The sequence below is a fragment of the Artemia franciscana genome, chromosome 10, assembly GCF_032884065.1.
Source record: "Artemia franciscana chromosome 10, ASM3288406v1, whole genome shotgun sequence".
In the NCBI taxonomy this organism is placed as follows: Eukaryota; Metazoa; Arthropoda; class Branchiopoda; order Anostraca; family Artemiidae; genus Artemia; species Artemia franciscana.
Window position 1 is genome coordinate 9,325,252 of NC_088872.1, and position 22,525 is coordinate 9,347,776.

The window sequence follows — 22,525 nt, forward strand, 5'->3', positions numbered from 1 at the left end:
TTTTAAAATCTGGCTATATTTTGGAGCTATGGGCTATTTTATAAACAGGAAAAAGCCTATGGTTTTTCCTTCTTTAGAAGTATTGTTGAGGATTGTTTTCTTCCATGGTTGTGATGGTCGTGCAAATTTTTTACCATTCCTATCCGGTGATGTCTGGGTTTACATAGATAAACATCTAATATTGGTATGCATGTGCTGGTAAGTATGTAGCTGAATTTTTCAAACCAAGTGTTCATGTGAGAGGAGATAGAAGAAGAGTGTCTTTACTATAAACTATACATTTATTCTACAAAATTCTATATACATGGCTTACAAACAAACACAAGAGAAAGGTTTTTTTTTTTTTTTTTTTTTTTTTAGTGATTGACGATGGTTTGCCACTTCTGAGAGCGAATCACGCAGTTCCTTTGTGCCCAATTTAGAGCTTGTTTGATAGCCTTGTTTGATATTTAGTCTTTTTGAACTAAAACGAAAAACGCTTGTTTTTCGTCTTAGTTGGAGCCATTGTATGGTGATGAACGTCAGAGAATCATCAGTGACTTAGTTAATGCAGCCAAATCCAGAAACATTGAGGAGTTGAGTTCGGCTTATATCTTTGCTACAACTTTTGTTATGAAACCGGTCCACACTCATGTGTATCGGTTACTTAGAGCCATTTGTATTTCACCGCTTCAGTTTTTTGAAGAGGCTCCAATGGAGATAGCTGCAGAATCCTGGTGTTACATTTTGGATGCCAGACCAGACCTGGAGTTGGTACTATTCAAAGAAATACTTTTGGCTTGGAAGGTGAGGTGAATCGATGCCACATTGAAACTCGTTGTGAAAAATTGGAAACTGAAAAAAGTGAAGTTCGAATTTAGTGCAAGAAATTTTGAGTAAAAATCTGCCCTAAAATTCCTGCATGTTTTATCTAGCCAAAAAGCACGTGGGAAGACAAGGATAAAAAAAGATACAATAATGTGTATTCTTCTGTGGACTGGATAATTTTTTCTGCCCAGTTCCCCTGAACACAAAACTAAGTCCCCTCCCCCAAAAAAAGGAAACAATCTGGAAAGTTTCAACTCATTCCTCCAGTCATGAGATATAAGTCATGTGATTGTCATGAACCAACTAAATTATTTAAAAAAAATTACAAAATTGCTTTGAATAAATATTGGATTCATGCACCAATTTTATAGCCTCGTATGATTGGGCAGGTTTTACCAAAAAATTATACTTTGACCCCATTAATATATAATGAATTTAGATAATTTTTCGACTATGACAACTCAAGAGGTCTTCGTTGATATGTGCTTTTACTACCTTATGGGAGGCATTCAGCACAGGATGACCAAAGTTTAAGCAAGCAAGTAATTAACTAATTATAAATTACAATAAATTATCATTTATTGATTATTTAACTTTTTAAGTAATTAATTTTAAAAACTTTTCCCACAAAACATGTTTTTCACAGAGAGTAACGAGCTCCATTAAGCAGAAAAATTAGCACAAATAAAGTAAAATTATCTTCCAAGCAAAGAACTACCACTAATTACTATGAATAGATATTTGGGGGCTCAAAATCCGCCCTCTCCCACTGTATGTGGTCTTGTTCGCATCACTTGAAATAAGTTAACAAATGAGATAAATATCGTTCAGTTGCTCTTTCTCCGTTTTACTTTTTTATTTTTTTCTCACTTTTTTCCCTTTCTCCCTGTTCTTCTGGCCATAGAGCCAACTGGAAGAAAAATTTATATTTTCGTGTTATTTGATGTTGTGCATTTATAGTTGACAAACAAAATCGAAATAGAACACCAAGTTGGTATTCTTTTTTTGAACAGACATTCCCTGTCTGCTCCAGTTCCGAGGAACATTTTTGAAAATTGGATTTTGAATACAAATATACCATTTACATAACACAGAGTGGCGTCGCTTGGTCGTTCACACTGGACAAAGCTTTCCACTGTCTATAAGAACTTGGCCTTAATTTATATAGATCTTAAACAACTAGGCTGCCTAACTTACTCAAACCGAGTTCCACAGGCAGCAGGATGCCTGCTTATATGATTCTGCCTCCCAATATCCAGACTTAAGCAGTCATGCAGCATCTCAGCGAAGTGTCCCATACAATCTTGACTTTGGTACTTTGCCAGTGCTATTCTTTCAAGAAAGAAATAGATCCAAATGTCATGATCAGCAACATTAGGTGGTCTAGGCTCGAGAATACTGTCTTCATCTGCAGCTAATGGATTATCTTCAGGTACATCGAGGGAAAAGAGACCCATCTCCTGTTCAACAGTTTTCTGCAAAAAGTAAGAATTAATACCTCATACTTTTATATGAAAGGGCAATAATGTCCTTTCTAGAACTATAATGAAAGAAAGTCTAGGCTGTCTAGGCCATGTTTTATGGATGAAGGTTGGCAGATTGCCAAAGATTATGCTTTTTGTCCATCCATCTGGAGTCAAACAAAAAGAACTTCGTCCTGAATGGAATGGGAACAGGTCGTAAGGAAGAAATGAAATAAGACTAGAATCTCAAAGGAGGAGAAAAAAGCTAAGACTTTGAATATATTGGGGTAGAGACGGAGCATGCGCAGCTGTGATGGTCTCAGCTGGCTACACACAGTAGCTGGGTACCACAGTAGTAGTGCTAGTAGCAGTTTTTTTAATACGAACATATCTGAAAAAAAATATCTTCACCATATGATGATTATCATATTTCTGAATGATAAACGAAAAGTCATCTCTTTGGTAACCGGGTTGAGTCTCTTTGAATCAAAAGTCGAGGAAGTACCTTATTTCACAGCCCCAACAAACTTGAAGGTATCATCGGGATGTCGATTGCCGATTTTGGTTTTCAGGAAACTAAATAAAGTGATTTAGAAAGAAAAATAGTTAATCCCCGCATATAGGGTAGGCTACCACATTTCTATGTTTCCAATGTCTATCCAAGATGCTGCAACTATTCCTTTACATGTAAGAGGTAGCGACGTAATCTGGGCCAAAACAAAAACAAGGCTTATTTTTACTTCCGTTTTCTTTTTGTCTATAATTGAGAGAAAAGTACTGAAAACTCTTGTCTATTAGAAGCTTCTAACCTTTCTTATTTTTAGTGGTATTTATCATAGTTGACATCAAATCTTTCTTCTTGTTTCCTTTCAACTGATTAGAAAATAGAGACTCGAATTTTGTTCGTGACACAATCATTATTTACCGAGCGATGTACTGTGTAATTAAAAGACAAAATTATTTTATATGGTTTAATCAACATTCAGAGGTTGCTTAATAGTAAAGGGAAAAAAACTATCCTTAATTGCCAGAACCATTATGGTAGAAATACAGAAGTTGATAGATACAGATGGAAGAAAACGAGAAACTAATCTTAGTTGATATTCTGACTCCACAAAATCAAAACTTAGTCATAAGAGCCATCCCTTTATTTTCTCTTAAAAATTATCCATGGCTGTTCTAAATTTTAAACAGGGATACAGGACTTTATTTATGGATTTTCATGGGGCACTAGGATTAGCTAACTTGATTAGGAATGTGCACAGCTGAACCAGTCTCAGGTGGTTTGATACTGTAGTCAGTTGTTAGTAGTATTAGAAGTATTTAAAACAGTTTTCTTCATCTTTTGCACAATACAGATGCTTAGGATAATTATTCTTCCGGTTCACTCCCTTGTTATAAAGAATCAGGAAATACAAGGATAAAGCTCCATGGTCGTTGATGGTACATATGGCGTCGTATCAACGTTTCGTTGCACGGTCTTTTTACAGGGAGATGTAGCATCCCACTGCCTCAGATCCTTAGAAAATGAAAAATTAATTCCTTCAGATAAGAAGTTTCAATTACGTTTTAAAACTACGAAAGGCAATTCCAGACAGTAATGGCGAAGGTTCTCATTTGACTCATAATAAACTTCTCGTTAAGATACTATGGTATATCCCACACCCTAAAGACAATTATATAAATTCAGATTTTTTTATTGGTCTGTTTGTGATTAAATCATAATTTTAGCCTCTTATCCTGCATTCACAAAGCCGTTATCACAGTTTTTGGAGTCCAGAATCAGCAAGCTCCTATCCTCATTTAAAATCCAAATTAATTCTGGTTTGGGTACCTATGACCGACGTTAGTGAGAAACCATCGGGGAGTAAAGAGACTCCTCTTACCTTGAGAAATCACCTGGATTATATAAGAATTAATAAGGCCTCTTCTTGTGTTAACAAACATACATATGTCTTTGAATGAATAGATACAACACATAAAGATTTTGACAATGCAAGAGACAGGTTACCCGCTTCGGACAGAGAAAGGACACGTGCGTAACCTTAAAAGCTATGCACGAATTTTCCAGAACAAGCAAGTTTTAAGATTTTTCATGGACAAATAATCAGTCTCTATTATTACAAATAACCCCGTGGTAGCACAACTTTAGAGCCAATTCGACGCCCCATGCGCCAACAATTGCTTTGAAGGATCTTAATCTTTATTTCATCATTTTATGATTCAAATTGAAGTTTTGTACCACTTTCTTTTAGTTTTGGGATATGGATCCTTGTTATAAAGGGAAATTTATAATGGAACTGGAGCCTTCCCAGTCATGATGATGTCCCAACATGGCAAAGCCAGGTTAGGCTGGTATTTACCAAATGGGATAGTATAGATCAAACTCGGTTTGGTTGAATTTATGGAAGTTAAATATGTCTAATAAAGTATACAGATTTTCTAATTGGGTGAAAAATTGAAATGAATTAAATCAGCTTAAAAGAAACCATTAAAATTAGAGCAGTAAATTCCGCAATTCGGGCTAGTATAAATAATAATAATAAAAAAAAAAAACATGCAGGAATTTTAGGGCGGATTTTTATTCAGAATTTCTTGCACTAAATTTGAACTTTACTTGTCCAATTTTTCACAACGAGTTAAAATGTGGCATCGATTCACCTCACCTTCCAAGCCAAAAGTATTTCATTGATTAGTAACAACTCCAGGTCTGGTCTGGCATCAAAAATATAGCACCAGGATTCCACTGCCATCTCCATTGGAGCCTCTTCAAAAAACTGAAGCGGTGAAATACAAATGGCTCTAAGTAACCGATACACATGAGTGTGGACCGGTTTCATAACAAAAGTTGTTGCAAAGATATAAGCTGAACTCAACTCCTCAATGTTTCTGGATTTGGCTGCATCTACTAAGTCATTGATAATTCTCTGACATTCATCACAATACAATGGCTCCAACTAAAACGAAAAATAAGTGGTGTAATCAAAAAGACTAAATAGGGCTATCAAACAAACTCTAAATTGGGCATAAATGAGCTGCGTGGTTCGCTCTTGGAAGTGGCAAACCATTGTCAATCACTAAAAAAAAAAAAAAAAAAAAAAAATTATGGCTTCATGTTATGGCCAAAACTATCACCATACAATTCACCAGAGAACATACTTTGGTATATTCCTGCAATATAAAATTGCTCCTACAATAGAAGAAGATGAAGAAAAGACCCATTCCGAATAGCATATTATATACATTCTCCAGTCTCGTGCTGTCAAAGATATTAGTGATAAGCTGAGGCTCGGTTACTCTAAGATTGTCACAAATCGTAGACACTATAGGAGAAGAGCTCTACCTTGGCTTTACTCAAATTTTTATGATCATTCTGTACTCTTTGGTACCAGTATCCGGCCGCTTCTTTTGACCAGTGATCTAAAACGTATTCATATAAATTATTACCAGTACTGCAAATTTCTTTTATATTCGCCTTGTTCTAACCGGAATACAAAACTGGTTAAGAAATATTGTGCAACAGATATTACTGGTGTTTTCGAAAAATTATGTGTCAAGCTAGCTATTGATGCGCTTTATGGACTGGGGTGTTTTCATCACCTTATCCATCTTTTTTCTGCTTGTGATTAACTTTGTTTCTTGTTATGGCACTTGATATCTACCAAGTGACATATAGCAATCACAAATTCTGTCGGTCAGTCTGTCCTGGTTTTGCTAGTTTAGGCACTTCCAGGTAAGCTAGGACAATGAAATTTGGCGAGTGTATCAGGAACCAGACCAGGTTAAATTAGAAATTGTTGTTTCCCCGATTCAACCATCTGGAAGGGGGGGAGTGGGGGGGGGTGGTGAAATTGGAAAAATTAGAAAAAATGAAGTATTTTTAAATTACGAATGGGTGATTGGACCTTAATTAAATTTGATATTTAGAAGGATATCTTGTCTCAGAGCTCTTATTTTAAATCCCAACCGGATCCAGTGACATTGGAGGGAATTGGGGGGGGGGCCTAAAATCTTGGAAAACGCTTAGAGTGGAGGGATCAGGATGAAACTTGGTGGGAAAAATAAGTAGTCCTAGATACGTGATTGACATAACCAGAACGGACCCGATCTATTTGGGGGAGGGGCGTTGGGGGGGAGGTCAATTCTGAAAAATTAGAAAAAATGAGGTATTTTTAACTTACAAAGGAGTGATTGGATCTTAATGTAATTTCACATTTAGAAGGACCTCGTAACTCAGATCTCTTATTTTAAATCCCGACCGGATCCAGCGTCATTGGGAGGGGGGACCGGATATCTTGGAAAACGCTTAAAGCAAAGAGACCAGGATGAAACCTGGTGAGAAGAATAAGCACAAGTCCAAGATCGTGACTGACATAACCAGACCGGATCCGCTCTCTTGGGTGGAGGGGGGGGGTGGTAATTCGGAAAAATTAGAAAAATGAGGTATTTTTAACTTAAGAACCAGTGATCAGACCTTAATGAAATTTGATATTTAGAGGGATCTTATGCTTTAGAGCTCTCATTTTAAATCCCGAGCAGATTGGAAACTGTGAAAATTGAGGTATCTTTATCTTACAAATGGGTGATCGGATCTTAATGAAACTTGATATATAGAAGGAGCTTATGTCTCAGATGCTTCATTTTCAACTCGAATCGGATCCGGGGACATATGGGGCTGGAGGGGGAAATAGAAATGTCGGAAATCGGAAATCTTGGAAAACTATTAGAGTGGAGAGGTCAGGATGAAACTTGAAGGGAAGAATAAGCACAAGTTATAGATACCTGACTGACATAATTGAAACGGATCCACTCTCTTTGGGGGAGCTGGGGGTGTTAATTGAGGAAAATTAGAAAATTCGAGGTATTTTTAACTTAAGAACAGGTGACCAGATCTTAATGAAATTAAGATTGTTCAAATAACAACCAGATCTGTTGACATTGGAAGGAGTTGGAGGGGGAAACCGGAAATCTTGGAAAACGCTTCGAGTGGAGAAATCGGGATGAAACTCGTTGAGTGGAATAAGCAAATGTTGTAGATACGTGATTGACGTAACCATACTGGATCCGCTCTCTTTGGGGGAGTTAGGGAGTGGGGTTCAGTGCTTTGGCGAGTTTGGTGCTTCTGGACATGCTAGGACGACGACAATTGGTAGGCATGTCAGGGAGCTACACAAATGGACTTGATAAAGTCGTTTTCCCCAATTCAACCATCTGGGGGGCTGAAGGGAGAGGAAAAATTTGAAAAAATGAGGTATTTACAACTTACGAGTTGTTACGAGTTGATTGGATCTTAATGAATTTTGATATTTGGAAGGACTTCGTGACTTAGAGCTCTTATTTTAAATCCCGATCGGCATTGAGCCTCTGATTTTCCTTTTAAATTGATCTACTGATTCTTAGAATTTTGCTAGAGCTCATACCATATGAGCTCTTGGCTCTTTCAGCCTTGTCACAAGTGCCACATGAGCTCTTAGCTCTTGTTTTTCTTTTTTATTTACTCCACTTAACCTCTGTTTTGTAAAGTGGGTGATAAATAAATTATTATTAACTGAACCAAAAAATCCCCCTAAAAACGTCTGTACACTTCCCAAAAACCATTACTATGTGTAAGCAATGGGCAAAGTTTATAACTTGTAGCTCTTCCCCCGGGGGTTGTGGGACATTAAGTAATCCTCAAAGACATAGTTATTAGATATTTCGACCATGCTAAAAAAAAATGCCTATCTCAAAATCTTGATCCAGTGACTTTAGCAAAAAATTAGCGTAAGAGGAGGCCTAGTTGCCCTCTAACGTTTTGGTCACATTACAAAATTCCATATTTGTGTGGAAAGGAGCTTGAAACCTCTATTTTAGGGTTCTCTGATACTTTCATTAAAATTCTATGATTAATAGGGGCCATTTCCTCCTTTTTTCTAAAATAGGACAAATTTTCCCAGGTTCGTAACTTTTCATGGATAGTTTTAAACTTGCTGGAACTTATATATTTAAAATCAGCATAAAAATCTAATTCTTTTGATATATCTACTGGTATCAAAACTGTATTTTTATTAGTTTTGGCTACTATTGAGCCAGGTCTCTCCTTACATACAGTTCGTCACCATGAACTGTTTGAAAAGACATAAGTTATCTAAAAAGGTCAAGATATAAACTACGGGTATTTTGATATTTAAAAATTTTTGATATGATATGTATTGTAGTATACATATAGAAATACTTTGTTTTTGTATGGGCTGGTAAATGGGAACAGGCTGTCGATAGTAGGCAAAACTTTTGTTTGTAGAACAAAACGAACTATGTGAGAAAACACTAGAAAAGCATGTTCCAGAGTCATTGCTGAAAGAAGTTACAGATGAATTTAAGAAACTAATTACTATTGTTGTAGCCAAAAATAATCAAGTTCCCCAATGATAAGAAAACAAACCCCCAACTAATTAACAATGTTAGTGACATAGATAAACTGATAGTGTTACAGTGGAATTCATTTTCACATAATAATACAAAAATGATGGAACTTAGCGTGTATATTAATAAAGAAAAAGTGGATGTAATTTGTCTCCAAGAAACACATTTAAATAATATGAAGTGTCCATACCAGGATACAAACGCTATCAAAAAGATAGAGATTCTGGCAGAAAAGGGGGTGGAGTGCTCATTTTTATAGCTGAGAAAATAGTCCACTATCCATTACCATTAAAGCAACATGACCATGAAATAGATATGGTAGAAGTATCAATCACTTTAAGCCCAGGAGAAATTTTAATAATTAAATCTATGAATAACCCAAAGGGGGATACTGATATATATAATATTTTATCAACAGAAGCAGAGGATCACAACTCCTTTATTTTTGGTGACCTAAATGCTCATAGTCCTCATTGGGAAGATATTGAACAATCAAACCAAGCTAGGGAAAATGTTGAAAGATTACTGCTAGAAAATACTCATATGGCAGTTCTAACACCATATAATTTGTCAACATATTATAATCTAAAAAATTTTCAACCATAGATATTCAACTAGGTCCTGCTGCTGTTGACCAGGTTTCAATTAGTAGAGTAACAGATCTACAATGTGACCATTGCGCTATTAAGACTACAATGTCTACCCAAATTGATAATAAAGTAAAAATACTTATATAAATTATGATGGATGCTGTTCACAAAGCAATTCCCAAGACAAGCCCCAACACTTAGGCTCCAACTGGCAATAAGAGAATTAAAAATTGGTGAAGTGAACTATGCTCTACTGCAGTGGAAGCTAAGAACATAGCAAAAAAGGCATTTCAAAGACATCCATCAATGAGCACTGCAATTGAATATAAACGCAGCTCAGCAAAAGTAAAAAAAAAAACATGTTTACAGGCCAAAAGAGAGACATGGGAAAAATTTATGACTAACATAGATCATCAAACTGTAGTATCTAAGATTCACCAATAAGTAAGCAAGATGAACGGCAAGAGACTGACACTTTATGATTGCAAATAAGAAATAAAACAACAGGGTCAATTAGTAGCTTCTGATTTTCTAAAAGCTGATATTTTTGCAAATACATTAATGAAAAAAACCTCTAGACACTGTTTTGCCAAATCCACCTGTATGTGTCCTCCCTTCTGTAGCACAACATAAGAAGTGGTTAATGTTACCTTTTTTGTTATCTGAGTTACAGACAGCTATTGAAAGATGCAACTTAAATTCAGCCCCAGGATATGACGAGATACACATCAAGTGGTTGATTGAAACACCTGACATTTTTTTAGCTGAACTCCTGGAAGTATGTAATAACGCAAGGAGAGAAGGGAAATTTCCTACCCTCTGGAAAATTACACTTATTTACCCAATCCTCAAACCTGAAAAACAACCAGAACATCCTGTATCTTACAGACCAATATCAGTTCTCCCCACTATGGGCAAAATATTTTTTTTCAGCAAACAATTTTAAGGAGATTAGAATGGTTTCAAGAGGTAAATAAAATAATACCCCAATCTCAGACAAGTTTTAGAAAGAGTCATAGTGCAATGGACAACATAACCAGAATAAAAACAGATATGAAAGATGCTTTACAGGAGGGCAAAGTTGGTATTGATGTATTGTTTGATTGGACAGATGCATATGGAAATGTAAAACACAAGAACTTCCAAGAAATTATGCATAATAAAAATTGTCCACCTCTGGTGATCTCAATTATAAGGGATTTATTATGTGATCATTCCTTTCAAGTACAGATTAATGAAATACTGCCTGCAAGAAAGCAAGTTAAAGATGGTCTCCCACAAGGAACTGTCATAAGCCCTCTTTTATTTACATTATATATTTCTGAACTAAAACTTAGAAGCCAGTCAAAACATGGAGAATTTGCTTACAATCTTCTTGCGTGGAACAGACATAAGAATATAACTTTACTCCAAAACATCATTCAGGAAGACATATATGATGTGTGCCTGTTTTCTAAAGCTTTTGGAATGTCCGTTTCTATACTAAAAACAAATGCAATTGTGTTCCATAAACAACAAGTAACCCTTCTGAAACCCTTAAGGTTAGAGGAGAGTGAGATAGTCTATGAGCCATCAGTTTGGCTACTGGGCATGATTCTTGATTAAAATGGCAACCATATTTAATTATGTTAAAAGTAAAAATTTTAAAACGGCTAACCATCCTAAAACAACTTGCAGGATCTAAATGGGATCTTCACCAAAGTTGATTATTAACTTTTACAAAACATATATTTGATCTAAATTGGAATATGATGTTCAATTTCTTACAAACATTCCCATTACTTTGTTCAATACCCTTGAGACACTCCAAAATTCAGCCATCAGAATTGCTTTGGGGTTCCACAAACATAATGCAGTGATTAAGCTTAAAGAGCTCTATGGACTACCTGCTCTGAAAAACAGGGCTACTATATGGAGAAACTGCTACTTCACAAAAATATAAACATATGGCAAAATTCATGCAGTTTTTCCCTCCACTTTTGGAAATCCTGCTAAGCCCAACACCTACTATCTTCTTTTAGCCATTATTACCTTAAATTGCAGCTTGGAGAGATATAAGGATTATCCATCCTTGTGATGTTCCATGAGAAAAAAAAAGAATTTGTTTGGTGTAGATTGTGGCTGTTAGATTAGACTCTTTTGGAGGACTCTGCAGCTTCCCAATTGTAAAGGAACTCCTGGCAGAGCCATTCCCTATCAAGGTGGGACTTGAACATATCAATTGAAGTAGCAGAAACTGTTTCTTCAGAGAGCTGGTTCCACATATTGATGATTCTTTGGCTGAAGAAGTGGCTTCTATGTCTACTCGTGGAACGCTGCATGGAGAGCTTCAAAGAATGTCCTCTAGTGCCAGAATGCAAGGGCTGTGCAAAGAGACCAGGAAGGGTATTTTTAGAGAGGATTTTTTTGGTTAAAATAATGTCACCCCTTTTCCGTCGGTATGTCAGCGTCGGCAGCTTCAAACAACGTAGTCTTTCTTTGTATGGAAATTTATTCATGTTGGTAACCATCTTAGTGGCACAACACTGGACATCCTCAAGCAACTTGTTATCTTTTTTGAAGAAAGGGGCTGCCAATGACATTCCAACCTCCAGGCGTGGACGTACAAGCGCCTTATATAACTTCATAAGAACTCTAGGGTGTTGGCTGGAGATGGTTCTTTTTACGATACCGAGGGTTTTATTTGCAGAAGATGAAACAGACTTAGCATGGCTGCTAAACTTTAATTGGTGATCTACAATAACCCCAAGATCTCTTTCATCAGAAACAGCAGAAAGGAAGTTGTCTTGAAGGAAATACTTATGATGTTTGTTATTTTTGCCAAAATGAATTACATGGCATTTGTCAACATTGAAAGTCAGAAGCCACATGTTAGCCCATCTTTCTAGACTATCAAGATCTGTTTGAATTGATTGCTGGTCAGAGGGAGTAGCCGCTTTTCCAACTAGTTTTGAGTCATCAGCATAAAGGGTAAAAAGATTTGAAAGAGGGGTGGGTAATTCGTTAACATAGAAGTTGAAAAGTGTTGGTCCAAGAATAGTGCCCTGGGGCACGCCACTTAATACAGTTGTGGGAAAAGAGAAATGAGGAGTTCCTTGCAAATCAAAAACTCTGACACTCCGTGATCTTTCAGAAAGGAAGCCCATAATCCACTGTGCAACACCTTCATTGACACATGCAGCCCTCATTTTGATTATGAGGAATTCATGACAAACTTTGTCAAATGCTTTGGACAGATCAAGAAGAATCATGTCGACAGAAAAACCCTCATCAAGCAGTGTAGTCACTAATTCATATGTGTGGATAAGGTTAGTGTCCACAGATCTACCAGATCTGAAACCATGTTGTGATGTGGAAAGGATATTATTGACCTCAAGATGTTCAATTAGAGCTTTATTAACAAATCTCTCAAGCATCTTAACAACTGCAGAGGTGATGCTTATGGGATGGTAATTCTCTGCTGAGTCTCTTCGTCCCTTTTTATGGATTGGGGTTATATGAGATGTTTTCCAATCATGCGGTAGTTCCCCATTTTGAAGAGATAACCAGAACAGCATGCACAGGGGGTAGCTGAGAGCTTTTCAACACTCCCTAAGAAGACGTGGATGAACACCGTCTGGTCCCTTTGACTTATTTACATCAAGCTTCTCAAGGCTATTGAAAACCATTAATTCACCTACTGACAGATCAGGCATAGGGAAAAGCACTTCATGCAATGGAGGATCTGGTGAGGAGGTACCTGAATTTTGGGTAAAGGCAGGAGCAAATTGTGCATTTAGAATGTTAGCCTTATCTATTGGAGATGAGTGTAATACACTGTGGTCAACAAGGTCAGGAATAGTATGATGATTTGGGTTTTTAGAAGAGACATGTCTCCAAAAAGATTTTGGGTTTAACTTGATCTCAGAAGCCAAATTTTCCTCATAGGCAGATTTCAATTTTTTTTACAGAATCTGTTACACGATTCCGTACTGCCTTATAAAATGACAGGGTCTCCTGGTTCCTCTTCTTCATATACTGTTTCCAAGCTCTAGATTTCTGGTTAATCAGCTTCTTAACTTCCTTAGTGAGGAAGGGAAGTGTTTTGGGCTGTTTCCTAAAAATAACCCTGGAATGCTTCTTTTCAAGAGCAAGAAGAGTTTTTTTGAAATTTAGCCATGACTCATTGATGTCACTGGTGATAAGCATTGACCAGTTTGCAGATGAAAGTTCCTGCTGTATTGCCTCATAGTTGGTGAAAGTCTGAGGACGAAATCTAGGTTGAGGATGACTATTTAGGGACAACACAGACAGAATAACTAGGTGGTCACTATTAGCAATTGGCAGTAAATAATCACTACAAATGAGGGAATCAGTATCACGCAAAATGACAAGGTCTAACAGCAAGGGGTTCTGATCAGCTCTATAGCGTGTAGGCTTATCAATAGTCTGATGAAGAAAATTATTTGAAAGGCAAGATAAAAAAGGTGAGTCTCTACTATTAGATGAAATATGTCCAGTTCCTTCAACCCACTCAATTGCAGGAAAATTATCTAAAAGATAACCAAAAATTGGAAAAGTGAATGTGTGGATAGTTACCCTTTTCCAAAATCTCTACCATGGGAAATAGTGGCTCCTGAATGTCATCTTCAGTTAGTTTCTAAAGACAAGTCACATTATTCAGATCAGTGTGTCTGTCAACTCTTTGCTAAAAGATATCCTCATATTTTCCTGAACATATTCAAGCCTTCACAGATGGTTCAGTAAAAGGATCAAGAGCAGAAGCAGGGGTGTGTATTCCTCATGTTTCCTTGAATATATCAGCAACTCTTCCATCCCACAATTCAATTCTGTCAGCAGAGTTATTTGCTATACATAAAGCACTTGAAACTATGACCAGACTAAACCTTTTGTCAAAGAATGTGTTAATTCCTTACAGATTCAAATTCTGCAATTCAATTAATAAGAAAAATAAATTATGAGGCTGCTGATTCAGATTTAAAATTAATAAGAGATGATCTAAAAAGATTAAATAAATGCAGTAATTTTGTTTGCTTCCAGCATATTCCTAGTCATAAAGGATTGATTCATAACATGACTGCTGATAGGCTAGCATATGAAGCAGCAAATATTGACCCCCAGCAAGAATCAAAATTAAAGAACCTACAAAATATTATGAAATGCCGTGGACAAATAGTGTCTACCATTTCAAAATTCCCTATTTTGTTCTAGAGAAGATACAGTGTGGTACTATAGACTAAAATCAGGATATCTTTTTCTGAATTCTGTTTGGTTTTTAATGGAATTTATATCATTCACCATTATGTAGGTGGTGTTTAACAACAGAGGAAACTCCCCAACACATATTTTTTGATTGCCATATACTAGCACCCAAACTAATAACATTAAGATTGAAAAAATGTTTTACTCCATTATCAGCTTACAACTACCTCCTAATACTGAAAGGCTGATTTATAGGGTGATGATCCAAATTATGAAAAAGACAATGGAAAACAAGCTAATTTATTAATGAAGATCTACTGTGCAGAAGAGAGCAAGAGTGAGTAGGAAGAGCAGTATTGGTACCAGCTGGCCTCTTGGCCTTAAACTACAGGGGACAGGCAGCTCAAGTACTTGCACTTCCAATAAACCAAACAGAAGGGAAGAGAGGATGAACAAGAAGGATTGTTAGTGCCATCTTGCAGTCAAAGGGGTGAAAGGACTGTATACAAATTCAAATACCCTCATACAAATTCTGGAATTGGAATTCTTCAAAATTTTGGAAATGCACTTGCAGATTTTAGAAACTTCATGAATTGGGAAAAGGCAAAGTTGTGAAGCTGAATATGCTTTTCATGTATATTACTTAGGCTGTGCAGAAGATCTATTTTTCAAGATTTGGTAAAATTCTAGTTTAGTGACTTCTTGCTAACTTGGAAAGTGGTTAGGTTAGGAAAATGAAACTTTTGAGGATGGGTTTACAGGCTAAAGTATATCCTAGGAAGGTATTTTACAGTACCCACATCCACTCTTTCTCCCTCTAGAGGGCCCTAAAAAGTTAATTTATCAGAATTTAGGAAATGGATTTGCATCTTTAAAACCTTTCAAATTAGGATTGAGCAAAGTTGTGAAGCTGAAAACAATTTTGTTTTACTTTATTCATGCACAAGATCTATTTTGCAAGGTTTTACTTTTATAACACATATTTTTAAGGTTGTCAAAGGTCAGGACCTTCTAGAGGGAGAGGGAGTATAGGTAAGTGCTTCAAAAATACCTTCCTGGGACATACTTTAGCCTCTAGACTCATCCCTGAAAGTTTCACTTTCCTAACCTAATCCCTTTCTGAGATAGCAAGAAGTCACTAAACTAAAATTTTACCCAAGATTTTATCTTCATAACACAAGGGTTTTCAAAAATCAACAAAGCTCAGTGCCCTCTAGGAAAGCAAAGTACCTAAACCAAATCACTAACCAATCAACTAGGTCTAACCAACTCAGTAGCTCTGTCTATCTCACAGAGTGAGTCAAAAGGAAAAAGGCTGAACAGTCTTGACTGAAAAGCCTGCAACTGCTGAAAAAGAAGAAGATGAAGTACCTTCTCTAGACAAACTTTGCTATGTAGAGAAATTCTGAGTTTCATTTCCCTAATCTAGCCTAGTCCCTTTCCAAGATAGCAAAAAGTAGCTTGTCTAAGATCTTACCTTACTTTTTGAAAACTTTCAGAGGCCTATTCAACAAACTAACCTACCTAAAACTTTTCCTTGGGCCTCAAATTAACCTTAACCTGACTAGCATACAAGGCCTATGGTATCAAATTTAAGTGCTTATTAAATATGTTACAGAATTTTTGGCTAGACCTACACTATTTCATTTAGCCTAGTTCATTAAACAAAACAGGACACCATCACATAGCTAATTTTTCCAGAGTAGGCTATATGCATACAAATCTTTTAATTGGCCAACCAGTATTATGAGCTGATGAGACCAGCTAGACATAAGAAAACAGTTCTTACTCTAAAATATGCAGAATGATCATGGTTAACACATTCTGAAGAGGGGGAACCTTTATCTCCACTTTTTTCCAAGTTTTCTAGAAAATTTCTCAGTCTAGCCTATTTAAAGACCATATAAGCCGCCCTCACCCCTTATTGTGCAAAAATATACCCAGAATTGCATTCTAAATATAACATTCATTTGGATCACATTTTAAATTTACACCAGTATGGTGGATTTCAAAACAGCTGCCAAAATTGGCTAATGAGATATTCTACGAGAAAAAGCAGCTTATAAGAAAAAAGACACAATTTTATTCTGGAAAACTAGGCATAATCCTTTAACTCAGAAAACTTAAACAGCATTTACTATGTTGTATTTTTTTACAGGAACTATCCCGCCATTTTCAAATTTTTAACATAATGAATATGAGACTTTGTTGTAAAATTTGAAATCACTAACTAGTCCCGAGAGCCGAGAGCTAACGCGTACATCATGGTTGCAGCTATAAGTGAAAGTCGTGTGATACAAATATCCAACTGATCAATTTTTCGCGGCCGGAAAAATTGGAGGTTGCACTCGTCAATCTTCATTTTCCTGCCAAAATGTTCTATAAATATTATTCCTCAAAACTAAATTTATTCAAGACTTGACTTAAATTTCCTGCCGGGCGCTGCTGGGCGTAGAGTGACGTCTGCCTCCTCCATCTGCTTCGGTCCATGGCGAGTATTTGCTCTTTGCCCTGTCTGATGTTGGCTATCGTCAAGAAATCGGAGAGGCTGTCAGATCAACGTTTCTTCGGTCGGCCACAAGGTTGCTTCCAATCAGCTTTGATAGGGTAAAAGTCGTAAATCGTCTTTGCCTGAGTCGAAAACAGAGACTGCTTTGTGAGCTGCAGAAGCTTCTCATTGCTGACGAAGTCGGACCATCGTAGGCCCTCCTTCCTCATCAGGCTCTTTGCATGAAATAAATTGCTTTTCTTGAGGGTTGCAGCTGATGCTTGCCATGTCTCCGCTTTGTAAAACATCACGTAACCGATTAAAGCGTTGAAGATCCGTAGTTTCGTTGTATAACTGATGTTCAGTTATCGCAAAAGGCGAGGATGCAGTCTGCCCATGACAGAAGACACTTTGGATAATTTTCGTTTGCAGCTTGGGGAGAAGTGACACAATTATTCAAGACATTTTAGTAAATTCAGTAGAACTACAAATAAAATTAGAATACCTATCTTATGACTACTCATGATAACGCGTTTATTACAACTACTAACAACTCACTGCAGCACCAAGCCACCTGAGCGCGTGGCTCCTCCATCCCAATGTATTCCAAAGCTCCTCCTTACACCCTCTTATGAAATTTTCATTTTCTTTAAATATTTTTATGGCACCCTCCCACCCAATTCGTGAACGACTCGCTTTTTGTTTCATCCTAAATGGTTGGCTGACAAAGACAATCATTAGCAATAAATAATTGTTTGTCCAAAGAACGTGTCTTAGGCATCTCTCTTTATTTCTGTTCATATTCCTACAGAATGAGATTGAATCATATTTTTCGTTTAACCTACTATGTAATATATGATCAGTTATTTGAGTGGCCAAAACAATCTGTAGATAATCTCTCTGCAAAATATATATCAAACTCCTTTTCTGTTTTTCTGATCACTCACACTTTAGAGGATTACTTGATTATTGTCATCACTTTAGCATCCAAAATTTTATTCTTGTTTTGTAGACCTATCTTTGTTTTCTTATCAATTTTTTTAAAGCATGACAAAACAGTCTGGATTTTCGACCCTTTATGCTTTCGCTACAGTCGCTGTCCTTACTATAAAAAATAAATTTAGGTATGTGAAGTTGTTCACTTGATCAATGTTCTAGTTACCAAGCGTCACCTATTCATCTTCACTTATTCCTTCGTTTTCTTCGTTTTCTTGACATTAATTTTGAAGTCTATTTTTGCACCCCGAACTCGTAAAAACTTTAGAAATTCATTTATTTCACTTGTATTTTAATCAAGGATGCTTAAATCATCAGCATAATCTAAATCTATGTTTTTATTTCGCCCATTGGATTCTGCGTTTTCCCGCTGTCTTTGTTATATATAGCACATATCACTTTGATGTATAAACCTTGTATACCATACAGGAATAGAGCCTTCGCTAAAGCTTTGTGTCAGCTGAATCAAACACTTTCTCACAATCTATAAAACTGAGGACTAAGGGCTTTTGATAATAAAAACTCGTCAATCCTTAATCTAAAGGGGAAAATGTGGCTGACATATCCTCTGATAAAATGTGGAATCACCTTCAATCTTTTTCTTGGCTGTACATACCCAAGAAACTTCACTTATCAAGCTGTTATTGTTATCTGGATGACTTTAGATTATTGGTTGTAGTAAGGATAGGTGTTCTTAAGAAGCTGCTTCAAAATTTTACCTACAACCGTACATCCAGCTTCAGCGCAGCAAGACTGTTTTCAGTATAAATTGTTGCTAATTTTCAACAGAAATTCTAAAATACTGAATCTACATAACCTGTAAATGCTATATCCGTTTTTCCAGTTGTCTTAGCACATTGCAGGGGCAGTAGGGGTTTTCTTGGCGCAGAAAAATTTAGGGGTGAAAAACTTAAAAAAAATAATCCAACGGTTATAATAATTATTAAGAATAAAGTAGAAGGCACAGTTAGCAGTAAGTATAAATAGATAGATCAGTGCATTTCCAAAATAAGTGTCACCAGTAAGTAAAGCAAACCAACTATGAAATTTTTATTTTCCCGTATTTTCATCACCATTCCGTGGAAACAAAAGGAAGTAGACCAAATTTATTTAATAACACTGTTTTTTTTGTGATATTTTCTATTCATATTTTGTTAGTAAATTATAATTTCGTTAAGATTTGGCCAAAACCGCCTGGAGACAGGGGGAAGGGGGTGCAAATCAATATTTTTCCCCAGGCACAAGACCACCACAATGAAGAGCAAATGGTTAAGGACAAGGAGCCATTGTCTTATTTTATATAGAGACCCAAGTGAAAAATCTTATACAATATTGATTTTAATTTTTAGAATGGATGAGATAAAATATAATAAACTAGAGCGTTCGATTCGTCCCACATCACGTCTATTTTCCAGTTTTGAATATTATACAAAAATATTTCGAACAAGGGGTTCCTCAGTATTCAAGTAAAGACCATGTTTTGAATTTTTTTTATTTTTGTAGCAACTAAAGTGTTTGATGCGATAAAGCTTGGCCTCCAAAAATTATTTCCGATGGAAGTTACATACAGGTGAGTTTGCAACAGCACCAAACCAAATAGCATTGCTGATATTATTGTAGGGTTTGAAAGCTGTGACTCTGAAGATATAATTGTAACGGAATTCATGATAGGAAATGCAAGTGTATTCCTAATAGTAGCTTATTTGGCGTCGATTCTTAGTAGCAAGTTAAATACTTATTTCAATGAATCACGCAAACTGTCAGAAAAGCTTAAAACAGATCATCTCCCTCCCCTCCCCTTACGGCTTCCTTTTTTGTTGATAATATACTTATGTGTGGCATCATTGTGAGACTGTTCCTATTGATTTAATCAAAATAATAATGATTTAATAGGAAATGGAAAGCTAAAATGGCATAAGATTCATTTACAATGAGGTTATACTAATACTAAGATTTAGCTAATGCGAATTTGTACCAATTAGATTTTTCAAAGTCTTCTCATTTACACAAAAGTTCTATCGAAAATAATGGTTCGCTGAAATTGGCGCTAAACAAGCCATGGTATTAGTTAAATCTAACTTTGGATGGGCTCTTATCAAGTCATCTTGCATTTTTTGCCTCATAAGATGCATTCTGCCCTCAAAGGAAAGACGCATAAAAGTTACTTAATCTAATTTAGTGTCCGTAATATTCTAAGATTTTTGCTCAAATATTTCAATAGCTTCGGTAAAAAGCTATAAGCGCGAGACTTCTCTGTTACCAGCACTGCGTTTTTTTTTGTAAGGTATATTAAGAACTGAACAATTTTTTTTCAGGCTACTTCGGCTCTCAAGTAAGAGAAGACATTTAATGCCATCTCTAAATAAATTACTGGTACTTCCTCAGTAGATAATAATCAGTAGGTGTTATTCGCAAATCCACATCATTGCGGGAATCTCAAGAACAAAGAGCAACTACAACAGCAACAGGGGGTCGGCTGGGTCAATATTAACGAGCTTACTGAGTCTTCGTTTTACAAATTTCACTTACCACAGCTTAGATCTGCTAAGAACCGGTAGTAAAGTAGTAGCAGTCCTATTTATAATTTGTAAATTAAGTTTTTTTTTACTCATTTGCACTTTTTTGTCAGTATTTTGGAGCAATTTAGACTTAGGACACGCATCCCTTTTTTTAGTTAACGAAAGTTGACGATAGTTCCTGAGAGTATGGTTCAAAATCAACGATTAATAGGAATTGAACAAAATCTAAGTCTTTTTAAACAAGCCAACAATCGAGCATCATATAATGAACTGATTCATGATCGTGCGAAGCAGATGGAAGTCTAAAACTAAATCTTCGTTTTGTAATTTTACTTGCCACAACTTGAACCTGTTATGAGCCAAGACTAAAGTGTTAGATTTATTTTACTGCTTATGCTCTTCATATTAATGGGTTTCCTTCGGATTCTCTTTTACATTAGGGAGCAATTTTGACTTAAAAGCTATTTTACACTTTTTTTTATACTGAATTTTATTATGCTTCGTTAAAACTCCTTTTTCATAACCATTTTTTACACTCTTTTTATACTGAATTTTATTATGTTTCGTTTGAATTCATTTTCTTATATGATTTAGAGCAATTTTGACTTGAAGGCTATTGAAGGCTTGCTTTTCAGAATGCAAGATATTTATACAGAGGGAGAAACGTCAGCAAATTTTGGGTACTTTTAACTTTTTGTAAGAAATTCTGGACCTGTTAAACCCAGGTTTTTGCGCCATAAGATTTTGAATACAGATTTCCTCGTTCCTCTGTGTTTTGACCCTACAAAATTAGGAAAACTAAGTGTTCAATAGAATAAACAACATTGTATGAAATTGATAAATATGTAACAAAAATTAAGATAAATTACCATTGATTTAGTACGGAATTCTGTTAAGATACCACTGATATCTGTCATACAATCCAGTTCTAACATTCAAACAAGATTCACACAACTTTAATCATGGAATCGGCGGCTTCTCGGTCTGTCAACTGTGGTCTAAATCGACCACGGAGATTCTCTATTGTTTGCCCTCGAAAGCATGGTAAACCAGAATCCAGCATCAAAGAGACTAGAGATATGATAGCTTCATGGTATGGCCTGTAATGAAATAAAATATGAAAGGATACCTAAAATTACCAGTTGAGGGGGGACTATAGAGGGCGAAATTTATTTCTCTTACGCTTATAAAATGTGCATACTGTGAATATGTAAAGTATTAGCTTCAACTAAAACGAAAAACAAGTGATGTGATCAAAAAGACTAAATGGGGCTATCGAACAAACTCTAAATCGGGCAGAAAGGAACTGCATGGTTCGCTCTCAGAAGCGGCAAACCATCGTCAATCACTAAAAAAAAAAAAAAAAAAAAAAAAAAAAAAAAAAAAAAAAAAAAAAAAAAATGGCTTCATGCTATGGGCTAAATTGGGCAAATGTGAAAGAAGGCCTTAAATAAAGATTGAGCAGGCGACGGAGGGTAGTTACTGGAGAACAGGAAAATATTTTTCTTCCCCACTAAATTTACAAAATATGAATAGGTAAAGCAAGACATTAGACTAAGATGAAAAAAACAAAAAAAACGCATTATCAAAAACATCAAATTGGAGTTCCTATATTAGGAACTCAAAATCGAGCCCAAATGAGCTTTATGGTTTGCCTTAGGAAGCATGGCGAAACATTGTCCAACATTGAAGAGACTAAACAAATGATGGCTTCATGACATGACCTAAACTTAGCACAAATAAAAATGGATCTGGAGCCGTGAATAGGGGGTGGGGGCTATGAGCAATGTGTGTAATTTGTTTAATTTACCGTCTTTTTTTATACTGCACAATCGGAAAATCGAAATGCCAAGAAATTGGTTTTCCCATGTCTACTAATTTGTTTCTGTAACCTTTTCCAGCTTACTCATGCTACTACTGATCCTGCTACGACTACTACCACAATATCACTGAATAAAAAAGCTACTCAATGTCTAGAGTAGAAGTCTAGATGGTCAGGAGAAAGTAACCTCAAGTCAAGTTTAGATCCGTATCTTTATGCATAAACGTATTCAGTTC

General features: G+C 36.0%; 1 protein-coding gene across 1 annotated transcript; it reads right to left on the reverse strand.

Moving 5' to 3' along the window:
* Window positions 1-262: 262 nt before the first annotated feature.
* Window positions 263-16,666, reverse strand: LOC136031749 (phosphatidylinositol 4-kinase alpha-like). Its single transcript, XM_065711477.1, has 4 exons — window positions 16,603-16,666; window positions 4,937-5,227; window positions 2,005-2,282; window positions 263-834 (listed from the first exon to the last, which is right to left on the reverse strand). Exons 2-4 carry the CDS (start codon window positions 5,108-5,110, stop codon window positions 720-722), a joined length of 567 nt encoding a protein of 188 aa, XP_065567549.1. The 5' UTR covers window positions 5,111-5,227; window positions 16,603-16,666; the 3' UTR covers window positions 263-719.
* Between the last annotated feature and the right edge of the window lie 5,859 nt (window positions 16,667-22,525).